At 45.0% G+C, this 24,476-nt stretch overlaps 1 protein-coding gene across 3 annotated transcripts; it reads left to right on the top strand.

Moving 5' to 3' along the window:
- On the top strand, window positions 1-24,476 carry kansl3 (KAT8 regulatory NSL complex subunit 3). 3 transcript variants are annotated; one of them, XM_023838052.2, is made up of 22 exons: window positions 1-225; window positions 1,296-1,584; window positions 6,006-6,176; window positions 7,088-7,178; window positions 7,759-7,944; window positions 8,403-8,534; window positions 9,366-9,482; window positions 11,236-11,337; window positions 11,820-11,891; window positions 12,084-12,158; window positions 14,805-14,962; window positions 15,100-15,163; window positions 15,745-15,948; window positions 16,346-16,502; window positions 17,558-17,635; window positions 18,000-18,179; window positions 18,543-18,627; window positions 18,858-18,970; window positions 19,079-19,233; window positions 19,554-19,755; window positions 21,026-21,141; window positions 23,873-24,476. In XM_023838052.2, the coding sequence occupies exons 2-22, from the start codon at window positions 1,373-1,375 to the stop codon at window positions 23,873-23,875; spliced, it is 2,673 nt and encodes an 890-aa protein (XP_023693820.1). In that variant the 5' UTR covers window positions 1-225; window positions 1,296-1,372; the 3' UTR covers window positions 23,876-24,476. The 3 variants fall into 3 exon arrangements, with proteins under 3 accessions (XP_023693820.1, XP_023693822.1, XP_023693823.1); XM_023838054.2 differs by having other exon boundaries at window positions 18,546-18,627; XM_023838055.2 differs by lacking the exon at window positions 17,558-17,635.

Consider the following 24,476-nt stretch of genomic DNA (forward strand, 5'->3'; position numbering starts at 1 on the left):
GTTTTAAGATAACGAAAGTGTTGTGGCGCGCTTGTAAGAAAAAAACGGAAACAGGACGTTTTTTTTGTATGACATAAAGGGTGGCGGCCGGCTGAAATAACGTGTGTTATGTAAACATTAACAGATGTCCTGTGTATCAAATGCAGTGAATTGGTATTTTTTCTGTCCCTGAAATAACGTTTGGAGCACAATGACGTAACTTGTAGGTGGCTACGCCACGAGGAGGTAAGGACTGAAACGCGGTCTTTTAATCCGCACTTTGAGCACCTTTCTCGGACCTTTCCGCATTTCACTGCTCCTTTTTGTCTTCTTTGCTTTCTGTCGGCTTCTTCGCTTTCGATGTTTACAGGGCGCCATCCCGCGTAAGTCCAAGCGGGCTCCCTTGGGCACAATTTGGGAAACCGCCGGCTTGAATTGCAGGCCGCGGGAGAGACCGCGGACTTTCCTAGGTGGATACAGCCGGGGTGCGGCGGTTTGGGTGATGGCGCGCCCTCCCTGGTTGTAATGTCTGCTGGTGTTGATTGTATTTCTGGTTATTGTTACATTAGATTAAATAACCGTTTCCCCCTTGAATTTACTTCCACTGTAACGAATAAAAGAGGGATTAAAACGGACATCATGAATAACATCTGTAAGTGTAAATGCTGGCGTGGTTGAGGCTTTGTTGGGTATCTTTCTCCAGAACAGCCTGCCCCTGTGAATATTTAGCTGCATTTTGCAGGTTTATTTGCGCCAGCGTAGCAATTAGTAAAAAATATATATTTATGGGAAATTCCCGCTCGGCGCCCGGTACACCTTCCAAGAGGTACGGTGGGTAAAACGCTTTGCCTGTTACGCAGGTTAGCAGCCGTGCCTTTGTTCCGTACGCCTTCGTGGTTCACATAATTGTCAAACTTTTTGTCGTCTTACTGACCATTTTCTGCCAGTTTATATACTACTTATGTCGCTAATTTAATCTACAGGCTGCTGCTAGCGGGTCGTTTAATGATATGTTCATCGCAGTTAGTCGGTTAATGAAAGTTTTCTGTTGGGATATTTGGTAAAACTGTGGTTTTTATGTTTGCAGTTTAATAGTCGAACAAGAGGTGCGCGGAATGTGGCATGTCACCAGGGTTTCAGTCTGCACGCTGCGTGTTTAATAAAATTAATAAGTTGTTGTCAGTTGATGGGATGTTAGTGGCTGATAACAGGGCTGTGATACAGATGCAGGCAGCCATCTACGTCACGTAATATTAAGACGATCACGTTGGATGTGGTGGTTAAGCCGTTGCTTACATGTGTGTGTTTATCCACAGATCAGGCCTGTTATTAGGGTGCACAGTGCAGCACCCAAGGATCCACAACCCCCTCTCCCCTGACCAACCTGGCGGAAATGTACCGCAGTGGGGAGAGGGACTTCCAGACGTCGGCGAGGAGGATGGGCACCTCGCTGCTCTTCCAGCTGTCAGTGCACGAACGCGAGCTGGACCTTGTGTACCTGGACCACAGCTACGCCAAGCCCTGGAGCTCCCACCCAGATGCCAGCAGTGCCCGGCCCACACGCATGCTGTTTGTGACTCCACGGCGGCACCAGGATACCTCTGTGTGAGTGATGCCACACCTCAGGCTTGGGGTGGGGTTGGGAGGGGGGAAGCTGGGGCTGTTCTTTGCTCTAATTGATCACTGCAATTAAGTATTTGGATATAAACTGTTATCAGTGACCTATTCAGCAGGTGATTTGTGCTGCTGTGGAGTTTGATACCTTTGCCCTGGGGATCTCTGGTTGCCCACTCGCATTGTACTCCATACACTAATGCTGACCTGGGCAAACGTTGAACCGCGGAGCTGTTTTTGCTGGCCCGCACAATCAAGTTCCATGGATAATTGCAGATAGGAATGAGTGATATGGCCAAAATGTCAACAATATTTTTGTTTAGAATCATGATCCACGATTGTTTACAAACCAACCAAATTGGAATGTGTGTAGTCCTTGAGCAAGGCCCTTAACCCCCAGCTCCCTGGGCGCCCCAACAGGTGGCTGCCCTTCGCAGACAGCTTGTTCTACAAAGAGCAAGTTGATGGAGGCGTAAAAAGAATTTCCCCATGAGGGACAATAAAGGTTAAATTAAATTAATGTTAATTAACTAACAATTTAATCAGCAATCCTATCTTTACTAGAACCACTGTTGTGGCAATAATAATAAGCTTAATTTTGTATAATATGTTTGGTAAATAAAAATGAAGTATCTAATTTAAAAATAGGTATGTAAAATTCTGTGCATAAGGAAACTGACTTGAACTGATTGCAGTCTGCTGACTGAGTATCCTTGCCCTACAGTAGGGCTGGACGATTTATCTATTTCAAATCGAAATCGCGATTTGAAACAACACGATTAGCAAGTCGCAAAAATTGCGATTTAGGATATACATTATACAGCACGTGGGACCCAGGGTTTAAAACTGCTGTGAGAATAGTTTTACAAATTCATGCCGTGCTCCCTGTGTGACAGTCATTCTCACCAATCACAAACGCCGTGCTTCTCGCGTGCCAGTCATGCTCACCAATCAGAAGTGGTCCAAGAAGGCATATAGGCCCACAAACAGCAAGCACGTGAAACCCAAGGAAAATGTTACATTCGCAGTGCGGAAAAATACTGATTTTGCTACTTAGCTATAAGTGAATTGCCTTCCTATTTCATGCTCCGATATTGTTTCAGAAAGGTCCTATCATCAGTAGAACCGGCAAGCTCCTTTTGAACACCAGCTGCAATATACTTCAGCGTATCATACCTTTGTTTTTTGTTAATAGGCAATAGCATTAGTATACCGCTAACCCATCAAAACAACGAGACAGTCGAGACGAGTAGGTGACCTCCAAAAAAGCCGTAAAACCCACAATGCATACAGTCGTGTTTGTCATATTTTTTCTGCTTATTAAATTTAAGTGTTTTCAAAGATTAATCCCACAACAGTAATAAAATAAAAGTCTTGCTTTAACATAAATACTAAAAGAATAGATCGCTTTAATCGATATTACAGTTGGGCATGGATACGCGGTCTTATTTAGACAACATACAAAAAGAGATGCATATAATGTTTAATCATTCGTTTTGTATTTGTCCGAGTAACAAAGCAAAGGAATGATAAGATGCTTCAGTCAAAATCTGCATTTTACTTTTCATTTAAAATAAAATTCAGGATTGGCAGCTTTGGTCAGCTGCATGGAGTGAGATTTTCTGTTCTCTGTTCTGCACACACATTTACATGTATGTAAGTTTTATTACCTTGGAAATAGTCTGTAAGGTTTGCAAACTGCCGTAACGTTTTTGATGCAGCTAATTTTAAGTAATGGAATATAGATTTGCCGTAAGATTTCTTGCGTGAGAGTCTGAGTTTGCAACCATGAACACGTACATTTTTTGTTTCACCTGAATTGATTTGTATAGAAAATAACCATATACAGTTGTTAAAAAGCGGAAACTTCGACCAACATGAAATCACCAATAAACTACTTCTATTTATTCAACATTTTTTGAGTGTTATTAGTGTTAATAACAGCAGCTAACAACACAATAGCGCAAACAAAAGGGCTGCATACACCAAAGTAATTCTTGCTTGTTCATTGGCGTGGGAAAAGACGGTTCTAGTGTTATTAGGAGGGTAATACGCGTTACCTGCAAGATCGCTATTTTTCTTTTTGCTGCAATTGTTATCATTATTACTTTATTTAACTTAACACATGACATCTTTAAATTCTCATCCTTGCATTAGAATATAGACCAGTTAAAACTGATGGTATCTCATGCTGCGTCATGTTTTAAAATTACTACACACTGAATATTGAACTGAAGCGTGGCATAAAAAAATTAAATTGCAAATCAAATCGTAATTGCAATTTCTGTCAGAAAAATATATATATTTATATATATATTTGCAACACTTTTCTCTATCATGTTGTTGCAGTATCCATCTGTTCAAGGAGCAGACCATAAACTCTAGCAGCAGCTGGCAGTGTAAAAGCCGGCAATTCACACAACCTGCTTGTCATCCCCAGTGGTGAAGTTTAAAAATATGGTAACCTGTTACATGAAGCTGTCATCTGTAATGCACTATATATACTTTTATGATTAATTACAGTGGTTGATAAGAATTAATGGAAAATTACAGTGTTTTCTATTGACAGTCATAAGGCATTATATTGTTGATTATAATGCTTCATAAGTTCCAATTAAGCTGTTATAATGCACTCTAGATACTTTATATTGGTTGGTATAAGAATTAAGGATACTTTGTACTGCATAATGAAGGTATTTATAGTGCATTATCGATGAGAGCTTCATAAAGCATTCATGAATGCATTATTATGTGTTACGAACATGTTTGTAGATTCTTATACACATGGCATTCACAGAGAGTGTTACCAACAATCTTCAAGGGGAAGTGGTGGAAGTCAAATCTTTGCAGGGGGAAGAGGAGCATGTATTATCTTAACTCTTACGGTGAACGGCAATGAAACTTGCTGGCACAGATTAGGAAAATTACCTTAGGGTGTTTTTTTGTTCTCTTGAAAACAAAAGATTGATCTGGCAGCCAGATTTCATAATAAAACATAAACATTTTGTGGGCTAGTACTATGTGGCCTAGTTGAACGAGCTGATGACATCCTTCGTTTTCCACAATGGAAAATGGCCGATTGTCCAGTGCAGTCATCTCCATTGTTGTAGCCGCTAACGTCTTTAGCTCTGGTGGTGCCAACTTTGAATATTGATAATTTAAATATCAGCCAATAAAGACACATCAGACCGATGTCAGTATCTTAATTTTTTTAACTAATGCCTTCTGGCACCAATATTTTAACTGATAAACTGTGAGCTTTCATCATTTTCAGTGTTGCCCTAATCACGTCACTTGAAACTTGGTTTAATTTTGCGAGGGCATATATAATTTTGTCTGTTTGAGATGCTTATCATAGACTTTGCTCACTGTCAGTCATTTAGAGGAGGAATATCTGGTAGCTAGTAGCCTATAGGCAGGTTGTTAAACTCAAAAAGAGAATGGAAAATAGAAATTGCCAGTTTTCAGTTTTCTATTTTATTTGTTACTTTTGGAGTTTGTCGTTTTCATTTCAGTTTAGTTTTCATGTCGTGCTTGCACTTTTAGTTTAATTTTAAATATGAGGTCAGGCATTGAAGTGGTACCGAAATCTGTGTTGCAATATGATCCAATACATACTGACCACACTGGGTTCCGGTACTGAAAGCTACTCTTAAAAACGTTGGCATCACATGTTAAGCACCCGCTGTCATCAAAATAATAATGTTAAGTAGTGCTCTTCGTGATTCTTGTGATGACTCTGAAACTTCATAGATACAGTTGCAGCTGGTTACCACAAGTCATTGTCACATCACCTACTGAAAATGGATGAATGGATGGATTTAAAAATGGCCCTAACTGTCCTGGAGAAGCTCTGATTGCACCCTTCACCAAAAATAATTGTCTGGGCCTGCTTTAGCATTCGTTGAGTATGTGAACTGTGGTAGCCTTATGGCTCTGGTATATGTGTTTGCTTTGCTGCTGCTCTGGTCAGATCAGATTGGGCTAGGACCTGACAGCTTAATGTTCTTTCAGAACTGGGGTTCATTGACTAAGGTCACTGACTACTTACGAAGTTTACATCTCTGCACTATTTATTTACTGCCTGTTTGCACCTTGCATGCCCTGTTACTGTAATGTTAAGTGTACTATATGTTACCATATGTTGCTATATATTGCACTGGGGCCATGGGGAAACGTTTCATCACTCTTTGTACATGTATGAAGCCTCTGATGATAATAAAGGAACCTTGAACCTAAGGTCAATTCTGGTGAATATGGTGTTATCTGGGCCAAGTCTTTCCCGGCTAATCAACCTTCTTAAGTTCTGTAGATCAGCTTCCAGCTTTATCCAGTAATTGGTCTAATTAATTCAAGATCTGATGCAGAATTTAACATTTAACATGAGTTAATTGTCTTTGTTTTGCTTTCAGGGAGACGGACGCGGCCATCGATGTGGAAACCATCACGCCCTCAGCCGTGCCACTGTACGACAACCAGAAGGCGCGCAGCGTCATGAACGAGTGCGAGCGGCATGTGCTGTTCGCCCGCACCGCGGCTGATGCCCCCCCGCCCCCGGACGACTGGGAAGAGCACATCAACAAGTGAGTCTGCTGCTTTCTGTTTTTAGTATTTAATGTTTTTTTGGTGAAAAACTGCTACACTATTGCATTGTGTGACCATTTATTATAAAGCCCAAGATTCTGTTTTTTTTTTTATTTCAAAGTTTGAATAAAGTTTGAATAACTCTGAGATTCTGCAGGTGTGACTGGGAGTAGTTGGGGATGTCAGACTTTGGAGCATTTATCATCTTTTGCTGATGTTTTTGGTTGTGTGGTTTACGTGGTGGCTTTTCAAACAGACTGCCTTGATTTATAAAGTTCAGGATATAGTTCTCTGCATGCAGACTGTAATTTGCGCATGCACACGTGAAACGGACATGTAACTTTTCATATTTCTGTGGTCTACACAATGCACACGTGTCATAGAAGAATTTACAGTAGATCTTAAACATTTTGGATTTCTAATTGAAAAGGAGGACAGAGAATTTTAATTAAAACGTTTATTTTGGGGGGAAATACTTCATAAATCCAAATATTTGCAAACAAGACCTGTATTTTATGTTTATGTAAATGCAATGTGCTATTATATCAAATGTTCAGTGGTTCATTAAAGTGTATCGGAAAAAAGATTTGAAAGTACCCAAATGAGTGGGAGGAGGGAAGGACATTTTTCCAAAACAGACTCCCTGGGTGAGCATGAGTGTTGTTAGTGGCTGCTCAGATGCAAAGTCTGGTTGCTGCAAGCATTCGGCCTCAGAGAACCACGTTTATATCAGTCGTGTCATAAGCCCACGTTTGTGTCTGCACGTGGAGAAATATAAACAGGCCTTTAGTGCAGTATAGGGCAATACTTTTGGTGGCCCGTCCATTACTGAAGAGTTGTACTGGCACAGCTTGGCCAGTTAATAACCTGCCCCTCTACACCCCCCCCCCCCCCCCCAACTGTGTCTCAGGGTAGGCTGGTCCGTGGCTCAGAACAAACTCTTCAACAAGGTCCTAAAGGCACTGCAAGCTGAACGACAGGCCCGGCTGGCCAATGAGGGGGTAAGTTGTCTCGGGGCTCTCTGGTGCATATGCTGCACTCTTGTATCGTAGGAACCTAGTCTTCACGGTGTTATTCATTTTGAGTTCTTGATTTTGAGCTCTCCTGTTAGCTTCTTACGCTGTTTTGCAGCATTGTATGACTCGTTAACTTTCACTAATTACTGGTCATTCTTTGGAAGCTCAGTCTAGCTTCTCTTACACCTCATTGGCTCCTTGACGGCAGCATGATTGTGGTGTATTTTCCTTTGGACAGAATTCTATGCAAAATGTAATTAAATCTAATATGATTTCAGACTAATTACCAGTAATATTAAAAGTTGGTAATGATGAAAGAAGAGATGTGTCAGTGTAGCCTGTCGCCAGGCAACGGCACTCTAATTTAAAGCTCCCAGACACCAGAATAGCGGCAGCGCTAATTATCTGTCACTCACAGTTGACTTTGAAATGAGGGTTTATGGGGAAGTTAGACTAACAGGAATAAAGCCAATGCTTTGTCTCCGTATTATGCAGGACCGTGAATAGCAGATGACTTTGCGTGGGACCTTGGAGTTTTTATAGTTTTGTTTATCCTAAATAACAGGCTTGTAACGAGCCGGTGCTGCGGCGGATCGCAGTGGATAAGTGTGCCCGGAAGGTGCGCCACGCCCTGGCTGCCGTCGGCTGGGATACGAAGCTGACGCAGTGGCTCCACTGCACCCTAGTGGACGCGCTCAGTCTGGCGATGCTCGCCGCCTACCTGGACGTCCTGCAGACTCTGAAGAGCAAGGTGGGTGGGGGCAGCGCTGGGAGTTCCTTTTATCCCAATCCTAATTGGTCAGCTTTGTCATGATTATATCATCTTACTTGCTTTCCTTTCACATTTGTGGCTTCATTTTCTGCCCTGTCCTCCTGTCCCTCTTCCTTCCTCCTTGCCTCCCCTGATGCGCCTCCTTATTTGAGTAATGCTCCTTCTTCCTGCTCTGGACTCTCCCATTGAAAGTACCTCCCCTTTTCAGTTTTTTTCCCCTGCCTTTTGAAAGCTTGTTCTCCACAGTTCTTTTGCCATTTCTCAGTTTCTATGGATTCCTTCCCTCCTCCTATCTGATTCATCCATCTGGCTGTGTCTCCTCCTCCTTTCTGTTTCTCCTCCTCCTTTCTGTGTCTCCTCCTCCTGTATTGAATGCTGTTCTCCTTTTCTGATACCACCTTCTGTCTGAGTGTCCCTTATTCTATCTCCCTCCCCAGGTGCCCACGCTGATTGACCGCATGCTGCTGTCCTCCTCCGTAAAGACGGGGGCCACAGGGACAGAGGCCCTCTCCCTTCTCCTGAAGAGGCCTTGGGACCCCGCCGTGGGCGTGCTGTCCCAGAACAAGCCGGTGCGTTATAGGGTGTGGAAGATCGCTGGGAGACCCTTGACACGGCTGGGTTGGTTATGCCCCAAATGGATGAACAAATATCCATGGGCGAATTGCGCACATGTTAAGAATGGGATAATTTTATTGATCCCAGAGGGAAATTCTGGTGCATGTAGCAGCAAGTACGTAGAGCACAGACAAGCACACATATAGTGCCAAACACAAAGAACAAATATACACAGTCAACCAAAGTAAATGTAGTGCAAAAAGAACACAAAAAGTAACTGAATATTGTGATACAAAAAATATTTAAGATAATAATAATAATAATAATAATAATTCTGTACAAATAATTAAATTCTAATTTATTTGTCTAGTGCATTTTCACCGCATTGCATTGGCTCAAAGAGCTTTACATTATCCCAAAGCCCAGAGTGTGCAAGCCATAGGTGACAGTGGCAAGGAGAAACTCACTAGAAGGAAGGAGCCAGACTCAAAGGGGGAGCCCATCCTCCAGGGCCTGGCAGAGGAGGTCAAATGAACAAGATAGCAAAATCCTGGTTTACAAAGTCCAAATTTTAAGATTCCACTCTAAATGCAGATGGCAGGCAGGTGAATATTTGCAATTAGAACAGAGTGCAGCATATTTTACTGTAAGAGGAGGCTGCTTTCCGGTGTGTTCTGGCGGGGGATGGGGGGTGGCATGTCAGGCGGGTGGTGTTGTGGAGTTTGATGGATCATTGCTGCCTGCTGCCCAGTAGCAGGTGATCAGAGTCCTGAAGCGGATGGACAGAATTGTTCAAATTATACTGACTTTGCCGCCCCATCTGTCTGTGTGTGTCATGATTTCAGAGCAAGCTTCCCGGCTCGCCCCTGATCCTCATCACTCCCTCTGGGCCCAGCAGTCCGGCCTTCTCCACCTCTCGCCGCCTCCGTTTCTGGCAGTCCCAGCTGTCCTGCCTAGGCAAGGTAACACCCACCCACCCACTCACTCTCTCTCTCTTTAACGTCTGGACTCAGTGAACAGCCTGAGGAAACTGTGTTTCTGGGGCTCAGAGCTCTGTATTTGAAATTTTATATCATTGGGCCTTGTTCACCAATATTTTCTTAAGAATTCTCTTAAATTTGTTCCTGTGAAATTTAAGAACAACCTACGTCGGATTCATGACATGTTCTTAAGTAGCAGAATTGTTCGCACCTTTGTTCTTAAGAATAGTAAATCCCACGTCTTTGTAACTGAAAGCACGTGCCAGTTTCTCCTAATTAGCATAGGGAAACGCCCTGCAATTTCCCATAAAAGGGCATGAGACAGTAGGGCCATGTGCAAGGAATGGCGAAGAGACGCGCAGGCTGTCAGCCGCTTGGCACTAAGAGGAAAAAAAACTTCAGTAATGCTGAAGTAGAAGTATTAATACAGTAAAATCCCGATATAGTGGACTCGCTTATAACGGAATATCATCTATAACGGACGAGGTCCGCTGGTCCTGGCCGTGCGCCTTTAAGAACATGCAGGAAAAGCATATAGCGGACTCGCATTTAACGGAATTTCGCTTATAACGGACAAACAATTTGGTCCCCAGGGCCACTTTAAGCTGTAGTTTTGTTCGGCTATAACGGACAACGCAGGCTCCTCATCCAGCGCAGATATGTAGTCGGGATTATTAATAGTCACGCATCTGCTGAGGTAAAGTTGGATTACTAGTTGTACAATATAATAATTTATAATAATTTAATGGGGTGTGGCATGAGTAAATGGTGTCCTGTAGTTGTGTTCTGAGCATACAGCAACTCTGCATATAACGGACTTTGGATATAATGGACTGTTATGCCAGGTCCCTTGAAGTCCGTTATAACTGGATCTTACTGTACAGGAGGTAAATGCAAATAGACACGTTATTTAGTACCGTAACCAGTGGATATAAAGCCCCAAAGAAAGCTGATACATGGAGAGATATCACCTTCTCTGTGAACGCTGTGTGCCAAATAAATCTAAATGATCTTCAAACATGCGTTCCCTTCTCAGAGCGCGATTGGCAAGCTCTTCAAGAAGTAACAGAAATGCCATTTTGATAGCAAGGCCAATGCGCAGAAACAGACCTATTTATAATCCGCATGATCGCCGTTACTACCATGAAAATAATTTTTACACTTTAAAGTTATTTTTTATATTTTACTTTTATAAATTATTCAAATACTTTCATTTTATGAACTGTAGAATGAACAAAACTGCTATAACCGATTATTTTGAACAAACTAACATTGCTCAAATGTGCGTACGAATGGTCTTGAGTGTGCGTAGATTCTGTTCTTAGCTAAGAACAAATTCAGATAAGAAAACATTGGTGAATGTCAAAATCTTTGTAAAAAAGTGCGTACGTGGGGTTTAAGAACAAATTTGTTCGTAAGAACGGTTGGTGAATGAGGCCCATTTAGTCCAGCTTGTAGAAGAATTGGAGAACATGTCATACACCAGTGTATTTCAAAAGTCCGTTTGGTGTCCATGTCAGGTCACATTGGTTCAGCTTGTGCTGTATTAGATGGGCTGGTGCTGTGGCCAGTCTGGTATTAAGCTGCTAGTTTGATCTGAAGTGGTGGCTGGTCCAGAAGGTTTGAGGAGTGCTGCTTTAATGGAGTATCTGCGCAGTTTGGGTATAGAGGGAGACGATGCGGGTCTTGCTGGTTGCTCTTCACCTCTGACCATGGCTGCTTGCCATCCTACCAGGTTATTCCCATCTCCACCCACCTGGTGAACAGCGGGACCAATGTGGGCATCACACAATGCCTGGAGCACATGGTCGGGGGCGTGCGGGCCAAGGTTCGAGAGGTGAGTTTGTCATCCGGGGGGGGGGGGGAGGGGGTCACGTTGGTATACATTATGATGGAAGCTTTATGGAAACTTCATGGAAATATGCATCTATAAGAAATAGATGCTGATGTATGCTTTTTATTTTTTTTTCCTCTTGAATGGGGTATGTAATGAGCTGTTAAAGTACATCGACGTGCCAGTGAGCATGTGTGAACTGTGTGTCTGTCTGTGCCTTCACAGGCAGGAGCATGAACTGGCTGATTTGTAGACTCTTAATGATGGGTCACAGCAGAAGCCCTGTCTCCCCCCCCATGTGTACAATTTCACTTCAAGCGTATACACACGGGAATAATTCCAGATTCTGTCCCTCAATTCTTCTTGTTATATTCTCAGATGTCAAGTGAAGTTATTCTTTGACATGACGTTTGCTTTGCGGGGAACCTGAGATGCCATGTATTACCCTATGTGACCCCTGACTGGTGCTTTGATCTCACGGCCAGGTTCACAGTCACTTCCCCCATAAGCCCATTGTTCTGGTGGGCTGGAACACCGGAGCGCTCATCGCCTGCCATGTGAGTCCCGCCTGCTCCTCTTTGTCTCTCATCTGCCTCGTCTCCTAGTGGGGAAGCGACTCTTGGGTGATAATTTAAAATAAAGTTAATATAGCTGTTTGTGTTCCTAATGTAATTGTATCTCATGTTTAGGTTGTAGGGAAGTCTATGTGTGTGACTCAGCGTGTGTGTGTGTCTCTCACGTCTCCGCAGGTATCCCTGATGGAGTACGTAACCGCGGTCGTGTGCCTTGGATTCCCCCTGCTTACCATCAACGGGCCCCGGGGGGTGAGGCCTTCTGAGATTCTTCTACTTGGTCATGTGCTGGTTCCGCTAGATACTCCTATTAATTAGAGAAACTAGCTAATTAAGCCACAACCTTTGCTGTCACAGGTGCATAATTATGCAAACAGCCATGTAGTCTCCAAAAACAAACTCTGGCAGCAGAATGGGTGGTGGTGGCTTTCTGAGTGGATGCCGTCTTTCCAACAAGTCAGTTTGCCACATTTCAACCCTGACGGAGCATCCTTGGACACCGTCTATCATGAAGCTGCATTTTTGGGTTAGCAAGATAACGTCAGATTTAAGGTTACCTGGCTTATAAGTGCGTGCACGAAGATAAATGACATTTATTCTGGTATATCTTAAATCCAACATTATCTAGAGAACCAACAAATCTGGCTTTGTGATACAGGCCCGCAGGTGAAGCAGAAATGTCTGGGAGCAAGTTCATTTGCTCGCAAAAAGACCTGATTACACAACCTCAGTACTAAACCTGAGCAATTAATTTTTAATTCATAAGAAAATTTAGGAATATTCAAATTTCAAATTCTATTTAGCAATAGAATTTGAAATTGGACGTGGAATGGCAAAAGAAGTAAATATAAAATAAAACAAATAAAACCATACAACTAAAATAGCTCAAATTGATCAGACGATGCATCTAGTGCTTCTTCCAGGAGGAAGCCAAAATAGTCCATTGTCTGAGATGTGGAGTGTGGCTTTGAAGTCCATTTTGACTCATTCTTCCTAACTTTCTAGCTGGAGTTGTGTATTAGTCAGAGAAAAAACACATCTTCATCTTACTTTCATGAAGTCAGAAAGTAGATCGGAACAAATATATATCAACATAAATACCTTTTCTACCCTCGGTGATCAGAATGATAAAAATTAAAGCAATCTGTAAGCAGATTGGAAAAGAAGTGGGCTGAGGAAGTCTGGAGATACTGACTACAGAGTTATGAAGAATCCCAGATGGCTACAAATTAAAATAAAATGCTTGGATTGCAACACCATATACCTGTTAAGCTTTTGCATCAGTGTTATTATCATTTAGATTTTTTTTTTTTTTTTTTTCCTTCATTTGAAATTTATTTTTAATTTCCTCTGTGGTTTCATTAGTTTTTATTTTAACAATCCAAATCTATTTAGTTATATATTTTAGTTTAAGTTTTAGTAATTTTATTTCTAGGGATAGAACAAAACATTTTTTGTAAATTATTGAGGTCTTGTTCATATATTGTGCGATAAGTTGATTGAGTAAATGTGACAGACCTAGTGTCTGCACACTTAACCTTATAGTGTATGTTTGTCATCTCAGCCCATTGAAGAGTGGCTGGATATTATTGTGGTATGAATGAGATGTCGATGATCTCTTAAAGGTAGCAGCAAGATAAAAGCTCCTTGATCTCCGTCCTTGAAAGGTGTGTGTAAATGCAGAAGAGCGGCAAGCGACCAGCTGCTGGATGGGCTCGAATGGCAGAGCTTTGTCTAACCTGAATGCAGTGTTGTCCTCAACTGCGAATAACAGCTGCAAAAATTAGAATTATTGAAAATTCTCGGGGGGTGGGGTTCAGGGTTTTCAAAACTGTTCCAGCAAAATCTCTTGAGGGACGGTGAGAGTTTAATGATTCTTGAAATACCAGCTAGGCCTGGGAGAAATTTCGTAACTCTTAATGCTGAAGTTTGTATTAATACAGAAATCGGCACTCTGCAGGTCTCCGAGTGATGGTCTGGTGTTATTTGAGGGCACGTCTTTCTTCCTTTAATGCAGTTTTCTGAAGCCTGAACGATGTAATTACTCGCCAAATGGGTTGACCAGTGGAGGATTGTGGGATAATGGGGCAGCTGAGAAAAGTGTGGGGTCCTTTAGAGAAATACGCCTGCCGATGGCCTGTCATTACTCCCCATACCTGAGCTGACGTGGGGCTCAGACGCGGCTTGGGTTCGAACAGCATGACATACGGCCGGTGCTAAAATTGTACAAAATGAACATCTAAATTATAGGCTGGTTAAGGCTTCTGACTCATTTGAACAGGAACAAGTCCTGTTGTTATAGCCTTGGGGGGGGGGGGGGGGGTTGTGAACACACAGGTGGGCACGACTCCGGCTCTCTGATTCTCCTTTTCATAGGATAGAGAAAATCACCTCTGGTGACCGACGGACAAACCAAGTACTTTCTGGCCCATGACAATCCAGCAAGTCAGGTCTGCTGTGATTAACTTGGTCAGCTAGTGATTCGTGTCGCCCGGTGCTATCGACCATCTTGGGTCGGAGGTTAGAGGGATGATGTTGGCAGCAATGAATCTGAAAATGTCAGCAAGCCAGCTGCAGTGGACTGACAGGGAGAAAACTAGAAGCCATGTCTGATCATAGGGCTCTTTTGATTTTGACAAGGGAGAGGTATGAAATGCAGGAAAGCGAGCCGGCTGAGAAGACGGAACAGAGAGCGACCGGACATGCATAGCCTGGGTGGGAGGGCAGGAAAACGCCGCGATCACAGCGGTGTGCGCTGATGTGGAGATGTTCTGGCTGTGGAAAGTAACGTCTGCACTTATGCAGGTCATGAAGAGCACTCTGGGTACCAGCAGGAGGGCCGTCCAATCGGCCCATTTTACATACGTATGTAGTGTATTGATTTGTCCTTTCTGGCAGGATGTGGACGACCCCCTGATGGACATGAAGACTCCGGTGCTCTTTGTGATTGGTCAGAAGGCCCTGCAGTGCTCCACCGAGGCCATGGAGGACTTCCGTGAGAAGCTGCGAGCAGACAACAGCATGGTGGTTGTGGGGGGTGCGGACGACAACCTTCGGTGAGCTTCAGCCTGAAACCAAAACCAGCCTTTCCTATTTCTTTTGCCATCCATTCTTTTTCATATAAACATGAATTTTCACAGATGGGAGGGGGGGATGTTCACTTCTTAACATCTTAACTTTATCCCACCCCCAGGATCAGCTCAACGAAGATGAAGGCTGAGGGACTGACCCAGACCATGGTGGATCGCTGCATCCAGGTTGGGGGGTGTAAGGGGGTCTGGTCGGTCTTCATTTTTGGCTAATGTCACCGCTTTAATGAGCCCTACAGGCTAACGAGACCTTAGACATCAGATTTCATTTTAACATAAAATTTGTGCCCATTGATAAACTTTGATTTGCCTTCATCTCTATCTGTTACATTGGCAGTCACAGTATAAGTGGTGGTGTCATTTTCAGGGCCAGACGTCATTATACCCAGGGCTCCGGTAGAGCTGGCTTCCTTAACCCATTCACCCCCCCCCCCCCCCCATTCAGAAGGAGCACAATCCATGTGTCATTGTTTCTGGTCTCCTGCTGTTTTAATTAATCATGTAAATTTTGTGAAACGTTGCCGGCAGTAGTGAAGTGGTTTGGCTGGCTGATAATGGACGGGCCTGTGGGGAATGGGATTGGGGGGCGGTTCTGGGTAATCAATGGACCTGGCAACTGTTTGCCGGTGGACCTGAGCACTCCGTCTCCCCTACGTTCTGTTCCCTGAGCTCTTGTGACGTGCCGGTTGGCTGACAGTTTCTGCGACCGTCGCGTGACACGCCTAACGCCGGCGCCGGTCTCCCATCAGGACGAGATCGCCGACTTCCTGACGGGCGTGCTGACCAGGGCTGAGAGCCACGGGCACGGCAGCATGGAGCCCGGGGACCTGGACACAGAGAAGCGCAAGAAGAAGAAACAGGCCCGAGAGAGCCGGCGCGAGCCGTCCTTCGAGCTGGAGCGGGGGCGCTCCTCGCAGGCCAGCCGCGTGCCCGTGTCCCCCTCGGGGTCGGAGGTCAGCCCGCTGCTGGATGCTAGACATGCTCTGCTTAGTCAGTTTACTGAATGAATCGGCTTGGTGTCAGACCGCATTGTACTGAATGTTTCTACAGTCATGCGTTGCTTAATGACGGGGATACGGTCTAAGAAATGCCTCATTAGACAGTTTAGTTGTCTGAATATCAGGGTGTACTTACACAAACCTAAATGGTATAGCCCACCACACACCTTGGCTATATAGTATAATCTAACACTGACCATTGCTTATAAGGGTTCATTTTATTTTTGGCTGATTTGAAAGACCCTTATAAAAGGCGGCTGTGTTCAGGTGCAGTAGGGATTTTTTGTGTGTGCACGCCTGCCCGCCCACATACGCTGCTTCCTGATAATTCCGTGCTCCTGCTTGTCCCCAGGATCTGTCCAGCGTGTCCAGCAGCCCAGCCTCCAGCCCCAAGCCGCGGGCCTCAGCTCTATCCCCGGCACAGAAGTCCAGCCTCATCACAGCCACACAGCTGCTCAAGACCCACGTGCAGCGATCTGGAGGCCTTCTCACGCACCGGCAAGCTCAGGGTAGGCCCCGCCCCTTTAAGCCGCCGCCTCGCCTGCTGGGTTTTAATGCCTCCTGTTTAGCAAGTGGGGATTAATTGGTGAAGTGGTTTTCCGTGCATGCTGTCATTTGACTTTTTACGTTTTGGCGTGGACTGATGGTTTTGTCTTCCGGCGGAACAGAAGAATCTGAGAAACAAATAGCTGCCTAAGCAAGCTTGTACCTTGTCTTGATCCCGACTCTTAAATGTTCGGGAATAGAGGATGAGAACAGGAGATGGATGGGAGACTGTGATTAGTGTAATGGCAGCCACATCATGGGATGACACCAGGTCTTTTGGGGTGATCAGTGGCCACGCCTTTCCGAATATTTTAATGAGTGTGTTTCGTTTGTGGGATCAGTATCTCATGCAGAGGTGCAAGTTGTGTGTCAGGCTTGTTCATTGATACTGTTTCTGCTTCCATAACTGTACATGAATTGAGTGTTTAACTCACATGGAACATGTAATCAGTCATATTAAGCAAAGTGAATATTTTCATTGACAGTAATAGTATTTAAAAACATTGTACAGTTTCCTTTCACTCTGACATGCTCAGTGCTTCAGCCATCGCTGTTGGATTTCAGATTTAACTAGAAGTTCTCGAATTGGTTCTTATGACAGGGCTAGGTTCCGATTGGCAGATCGTGACTCGAACATCATAATGTACTGAGGTACAATCTGTACTACTGCCAGAACATTCCCTTTTTCTTTGCTTGCCATTTACTATGCTACGGTACAGTGTCAAACCAATGACTGCAGACACTCTTGCTTGTGAAAATATGTCGGCAGGGAAATGCTGCACAGCTTAAGCAAAGCTTGACTGGTTTGGCTGACTTGGACAGTAGTTATGACTCTGCTTAAGGTTAAATGGCTGTTAGGACTCTTAGCCAAGGACCACCTATACCTTTTCCCTTTGTAAAGGCGGGTCTGTGCCCCTCCTCGCTCCCTTTTCCCTTTCTGACTTGGTGTTCTCTGTCTTGCCTCTCCCTTTAACACTTTGGGGCTCTCTTTGTGGGGTCCCCCCCCCACCCCCATCAGCTCAGTTTGCTGCTTTTATGAAGCAGAATCTGCTGATGAGGAAGAGCCTCCCCACTGGCGCCCCCTCCTGCCTGCTGGGTAAGTTACCCCCCCTCCCTGCTCACCCCTCCCCTTTACTCTTCTGTAAGTCTTTCTTTGGCTCTCGTATACTCGCCGTCCATGCCTGGCTCGGTGAGAGGAAAGCGCAGTGAGGTGGCCAGTGAAATGGCAGTGAAATGGCAGTGAAATCGGTGATGATGGTACCCAAGTGTCTCGTTAATCGTGTCAGCCTTTGTTGAATCCTTTCTTTTATCATTTGCATTGTAGCAGGTCTGTTAGCATTCCAGAGAGGCTAGGAAGCTTTGAGGAGATAAACGTGTGTGTGTGTGTGTGTGTGTGTGTTTGGAAGCGTTGTGGTGTACGCTCGCCAGTGCGTGATGGGCTGCCCATCTATGTCCCGCAGTGCCGGTCTCCAGCGAGCAGGCCGAGGGTCTGGAGCACGACGATCTGCGCACCCATCTGAAGAGGAGAGCCAGCCCCAGTCCTACCCCCACCAAGGCCTCCAAAAGAGCCAAAATCAAGGTCACCATCCTTTCCCACGGCGAGACAGCTGGGGGAGCCGGCATCTCCAATGCTTCTGAGGGTGAGCGTGCCGGAGGTGATCCCCCTCCACCAACCCGGCCTGCTGTAGTTTACCTTTTACACCACAAGCTCATGTGACCGGTGCATGAACTGATGCATCTCCGTATTCAGGCTCTTTATCTGTGACCCCAGCAGCTGTATCAGCTGTTGGGTATAAAACTTTCTCAACCATGTTCCGTGTTCCTCTCCATCGTCGCTGCGGATAATTAATACCAACCTGTCAGCCAGTAATTATCTTTTTTGTGCCAAATAGCCATCGACATTGGAACCCTTTATCTTGCGGAGAGGTGGCTTCTTGTGGTCTTGTTTCCCAGGTAACCAGGTCACATGTTCTGATTGAGAATGTTTGCCCTCCCCCCCATAGCAGGAACACCAGGCAAAGCACTGAGCGGCGTTACACAGACTGTCCCTGGAGCCAGGGAGCTCTCCGGACTGCTCACCACACAGAGGTACCCTGGGAATGCGAGTGTATCCGATGGTGGTGGGGAGGGCAGGTATTGTCTTGGTTACTAATGAGTGTGACTGACACCACATGGGGCTTCCTGAACAGGACAAATGGCCAGTAACTGATGAAGTTGGGATGTAGGGGTGTGGCCTTAAATACGTGGGTGTGGCCTGTCTTTGGGGCGAGGGGGAGCGGCACTGGGCTGGTACTTACCGCTGCCATGTGGTGCTGCAGGTCTGGGGGGCTCTCGGAGGTGTCTGGGGCTCTGAGTCCTGGGGTGTCGCTGGGAGGGACCCCTGCCTCACACCATAACCTGCTCCACGCACAGACCCCAGCGGGCAGCCAAGGTAGGAGCCGCCCTCCCCTCTGTTGCCCCCATGTGGTTGTAGCCGTGTGTGTCGCAGGAGCGCTTTGCAGCGGTATGACGGCTCTGTGGTTTTTTTTTTTGTTGACAGCGCCCTCTGCCAGCAGCCTCCTGCAGGGCCTGAGTTTCAGCCTCCAGGAAATGGCCACGAGGTCCCCCAGCCTGCCCTCCACAGCGGCCAGTGGCCTGAGCAGCGGCACTCAGGTCACCTACACCTGGAACCGGCCGGCCACCTCAGCTGCTCAGGTGACGGGGATCCCGGGGATCTGTATGCAAACCCATTCTCTGCCAAGCCTGAAAGGGTGCGTAAGGGCTTGAGCTGCTGCTAGGGGCTCTCTGGTTAATGCCCCCTGGGAACTGGATGCAGTGTTCTGATGTTGGCTTCAATTCTTATCAGTTGGCCTGTGTCTCAGCCATAAATAGCATTAGATGCTGGTCGAAACATTTTTTCTTTTAGTATTTATCTTATCGAGGTTGTGACTCTTCAACGGCAGCGCCTCCTGATGGCCAGTGTAAGATACTGACTGGAGACATGCTGCCGTGTCGCTCTTTTGTTCACATCGCAGGGTCCCGGGGGGAAGACATCACAGACCCAGATCCTGGGCTCCATCGGTGGGGCCGGCGCCGGCGGCAGCGCCTTAGTGCGGGCAGTACCCGTGGTGTCCACAGGCGGCGCCAGCGCCACCAAGTCCACCGCCATACATCAGCTACTGACCAACGGCGGGCTGGCCAAGCTGGGCCTGGCGCACATCTCCAACCAGAGTGCCGGTACGAGGCCGCACGTCCCCTATCGCCGTGACGCCGGACCCATACCAAGCCTTCTGAAGAAGTGCTGAATTCATATTATCGTTTGTGTGCAAATTCAAAAATAGTTGAGTATTTATGTTTATTTGAATAATAGATATCTTTTGGATCATGATAGGACTTCTGGTAACTAAGGGGTGAAATGCAAGTATTCAGTCCGAATTCATACCTTCAAACCCAGTTTTCCGATTCAGTTTGTAAACGCCTACAAACCGAGTTTGGACACACCTACACATAGAAAGGTTTATTTGTACTATTTTAACTTTTCAGGACATCATCACTATAAAATAACATGAAATTGTGCATTGTATTTTAGTATTAAACTAAAAACAAAGGTTGCTGGTTCAAATCCTGTGTCAGTAGTGATGTCACCATTGAGCCCTTGAGCAAGGCCCTTAATCCCAGTTGCTCCAGGGAGTTTCATGAGGTGGCCTCCTGTGATGCTTTTCCGGCCGTCCTGAAGGAGGCCTCTCGTACAGTTGAAACCGAAAGTTTACATACACTGTATAAAAAGACATGTAACTTTTTTTTTTTCTTACTGTCTGATATTAAATCATACAAAACCCTTTCAGTTTTAGGCCTGTTCGGACTCCCAAAATCATTTCTATTTGCTAAATGTCAAAATAATGTGTGAGAGAATTTTTTTGAGATTTTTTTTTATTACTTTCTTCAAAGTCAAAAGTTTACATACACTGTATATGCTGAGCATTCACTGGCTGCTTTTCCTTCACTCTGGTCAAACTCCTCCAAAACCATTCTTTCTTTGTTTCGGTCAGGTGGCCCAGTCATGTTATTTGACACCACCACAATTCTTTGTAGGTGACTTGGTGTGTCCAAACTTTTGACTGTAATGTCCGCACCGTGACTTGCAGCTTTGATTTATTTCAAATTATAGCTGCAGTGTCATTCTGTGCCTCTTCTGATGTTCCTGCTACTTCGAAACTAAAATTTTAAAATTAGTTTTTTTGAATTGATTGAATTAAATGAGCAATATAAGTACTGCTTTTTGTATTTTAAGACCTTTTTGGATGTAGGAGAAATGAGGTCGTTTTGTTATAACTAAAAATAAAACTGGATAATTTCATCACAACCCTCAGATCGTGATATGGAGGTCAGTTTAAAAATTATATGCTTTCATGTACGGCTGTATATCTACAGCTATTCTGTGTCACCGTGACCTTTGATGAGCGGACAAGTTTTACTCTTCTGTCCCTAAACTCTTGTTTGTTGGCAGCTGGCCTGAAGTCTCCCACCACCATCACGGTGACCCTGCGAGGGCAGCCCAGCCGGCTCGCTACCCTCAGCCAAGCCGGGGCGGGAGTGACACTGGCCAAGCCCTCTGACTCCCAGGTAGGCTGACTCGCTGCTACGGTGGCCCTCCATGGTCAAAAGAAAAAGTGTGTGTGCCTGGCTGTTTTTGGCAGATTTCGGTTTTAATCTTCCAGCAGCTTTCAGTTGTCCTGTTTGTTTCCATGCCAACGAAAAAACAGTCTTCTGCAAATGCAAATCTAATATTACACAAATGGCAAAAAAAACAAGCTTCTGTTTCTTAAAATAAGATTTTCATTTAAATTCTAAATTTAACTTCATGCAGTATTTTTCCAGTAGTAGGTATTAAAGTGTTAGATGTTGCCTAAAGAGCAATTCAATAATTATACCTATATGAAAAAATGTCTTTTTTAAAGAGGTTAGAAGCAGCCAAGCAAATGTTGGAAAATGCAAATTCTATGGAAAAATGACAGGATGCACAAAAATACCGAGACTGCTTGGCATCAGCAACAGGTGATTTGGTTTGAGGGTAGATGTAGAGGATGTCAAGCCGTTCAGATTGGGCACCCTGTAGATCAAGGCCCTCCGTTCTCATGAAGTCTGAGAAGCACCGGTGTTCTTGATCAGAGAAGCAGAGTATTAGAGAGTCTCGTGACAACTGCTACCTGTCTGCTGCGCCTTAGATCAGGGGTAACGATGCAGCAGCGATTCACACCGCAGCTGCTTGGTCAAGTGCGAATGGCTGGTAGTTTATTGTTGGCAATTCCGAGAGCTGACATACCGGGGGAAAGTTTTCCTAAAGCGGAGTCCTCTTTCAAATGATGCTGGAAAAGAGACCAGATTTACCTCCCGAGTGGTAAATTTATAAAAATTTGCAATTTTTAAGTGTCAAACACTCCACACATTACCAACTAACTAGCCAGGTTGTGAGCCCTTTCATACATTTTAGCATTAGTCTGTGAAGGTTAGTGTGACACTTGCTTTGAACTTGCATATGCAATAATGAATCTTGATTTTAGTTTCCTTACTTTATCATGAACCTGCCTTAGCCGCGTGTCTCTGGATGTCCCCTTAAGCCCAAATCTATCGAGTCGGAGCTCAGCCTTTAAAATCATTTTCGTTGTCAGTGTTGCAAAGTCTGTGTAACTGGCTCAGTGGTAAGCTTTCAATGAAGTTGGATGGAAACTATCAGCAGTCAGAATGGTATTCTTGTCTGTAGGCTTACAGTGCATTCCCATCTTTCTTTACCCATTTCCCTGGTACTTCTCCATTTAATACATCTCAACTGTAATTTTAAACCCAGAGCGGGAATCTGCGATAACTCCCAGCAGGAGAGGTGCACAAATTTATATCCATTTTTTTGGAAAATATGCATAGAGAAAGTGAAAACGACTGCGGGGCTCTTGGTTCTCCTGGGCCCCGCGGTTGGGGTTCTCTGTGCTAAAAGCTGGGAAGAACTTAATTCCCCGCAGTTTTGCCATTTACTTTTTTGATTTTCTGTGAGTTTTTGAAATGGTCATTTATATTTTACATTTCTTTAGCAAGCGCTAAAGATAATTGATGGCTGAACACAATGCTGTGTGCCCTCCCGTTAGGTTCGGTTGACTGTGTGCACACTGCTCGTGTCACCCTGTGACCGTAGGATGTGTCAAGCTCATCTTCAGCAGGCGTTTGAACACTTAAATCCCCCCCAATTGCTGCCTTTGAGAAATAAATTACTCCTTGGATTCTTCCGCACTTTAGGACATCTTATTGTCCAGGTGTGTCTGCCGTTTCCAAAGGTAGCTCTTATCTGGATGATTACTAAGGTGCTGACAGACTTCTCAGTGTCTTTGTGCTTGTCTCTTTCTGCTTCTTGTGATCATTTTAAGTGTCTTTCAATAAACATTTCTCTTCGACAGGTGCTTTAATGTGGACTCGCAGTCGATGGCCTGTCTGTGCACCATTCCTGGATTTACCGTCTAAGCCAGGGTACTAGGTGGACCAGAACTCAGTTTAATCTGGACCATGCTGGCATTCCATCCTGCCCCTGCTCCACAAACTACTCCTCCATTGGCAAAGTCTACCGAGGACTAGTGGGCCTCAGCTTTGTGTTGCTTATACAATTATAATCTGCGTGGAATGTGACACGTGTTGATGAGTGTTGCCGGCCTCTTTGACAGCCTTAATGACCTTCATTCCCTTAATGAACACTGCAGGGAATTTCGCATAATGGTCCATTTCCTCCGAGTCTGTGAGGCTGAGCCATCACTCAGCCTCAGATTCTTTTAATTAGATTGTGGGATTTCAGTTTTGATTTTTGTTTTTCTTAATAAAACCACCATTAGAATAATGTAAAGTTCCACTGCATTATTTCACTTGCAGGAGGTAGTTCCTTAGCAACTAGTCCGGTCTTTATGATTGTACTGCTCAGATTATATGGGAGAACATCTGTGTGTGTTTGTATCCTCAGTGGGCGGACCACGATCCCTGGGTTTGAGATGAGATTAAGTGCAGGCCACAGCATCTCGCATCTGTCACCTAGTGGCCATTACAGCCCGTGTGGGCTTTGAAATCAGCCTGATCCTTAATCAGACAGACACCACTTAACATCTTAAGTTAACATCTTGTGTGATGTTGGACCGGGAGCCATTTTGTTTTTATGTTTGGTGTTTCCCTGTTTTGATGAGATTCCACAGGCGGCCCTCCGACACACGTGCGCGCGATCACTCCTTGCCGGTTCTGACCTTGGGGTCCCTGGGGGTTTCTTCCCCCATTTGACACGAACTGATTGGCATCTCTCTCACTCAGTTTCATTGTCTGTGCTCCACAGTGACCTGGAGTTCTGGCCCACTGCTTGGACTGGGCTCCTCGTTGAAGGCATGGCCTGGTGAGACCCCCCACAGCGCAGATACGGCGAGTGGGAGAGGCACCAGATGACCCCCATCAAAGATGAATGGAGTGGGGTTTCACAACCCCGATGTGTCGCAAAGCCCCCTCTGAGATACTGGGAAGAGTCACCTTAGTCCTTCAAGATGAAGGCACTGCCAACTGACCTCCTTGGACTGCCGACTTCCCTCTTTCGGGCAAAACTGTGGCCACTTGTCTCAAAGGACCCCAGCTGCCACCATTAAACCTGTTTGCTGGAGGGCAATCTCAAGGAGCTCCATGTAGCTCTATACCTACTGTAGCCTTACACATTTGAAAGTGCCCCTTTCCCCCTTCTTAGGTTGGGTTTCGGGGTGGTGGTGGGGGGAGGGGGGGGGGGGGAGTGTAGATGCTTCAGTTGTGTGATCAGCATACTTAGCTTTTATTTTCAGAATGCAAAAAAAACATGTAAATAAAGGCAAGGTTATCCCCCCAAAAATGTCAATACCCAACTACTGTGGATATGTCCGTTGTTTTGAATAGAAAAAATTAAATTCTGTTCAATTTAA

Source organism: Paramormyrops kingsleyae, chromosome 7 (assembly GCF_048594095.1).
Source record: "Paramormyrops kingsleyae isolate MSU_618 chromosome 7, PKINGS_0.4, whole genome shotgun sequence".
Classification (NCBI taxonomy): Eukaryota; Metazoa; Chordata; class Actinopteri; order Osteoglossiformes; family Mormyridae; genus Paramormyrops; species Paramormyrops kingsleyae.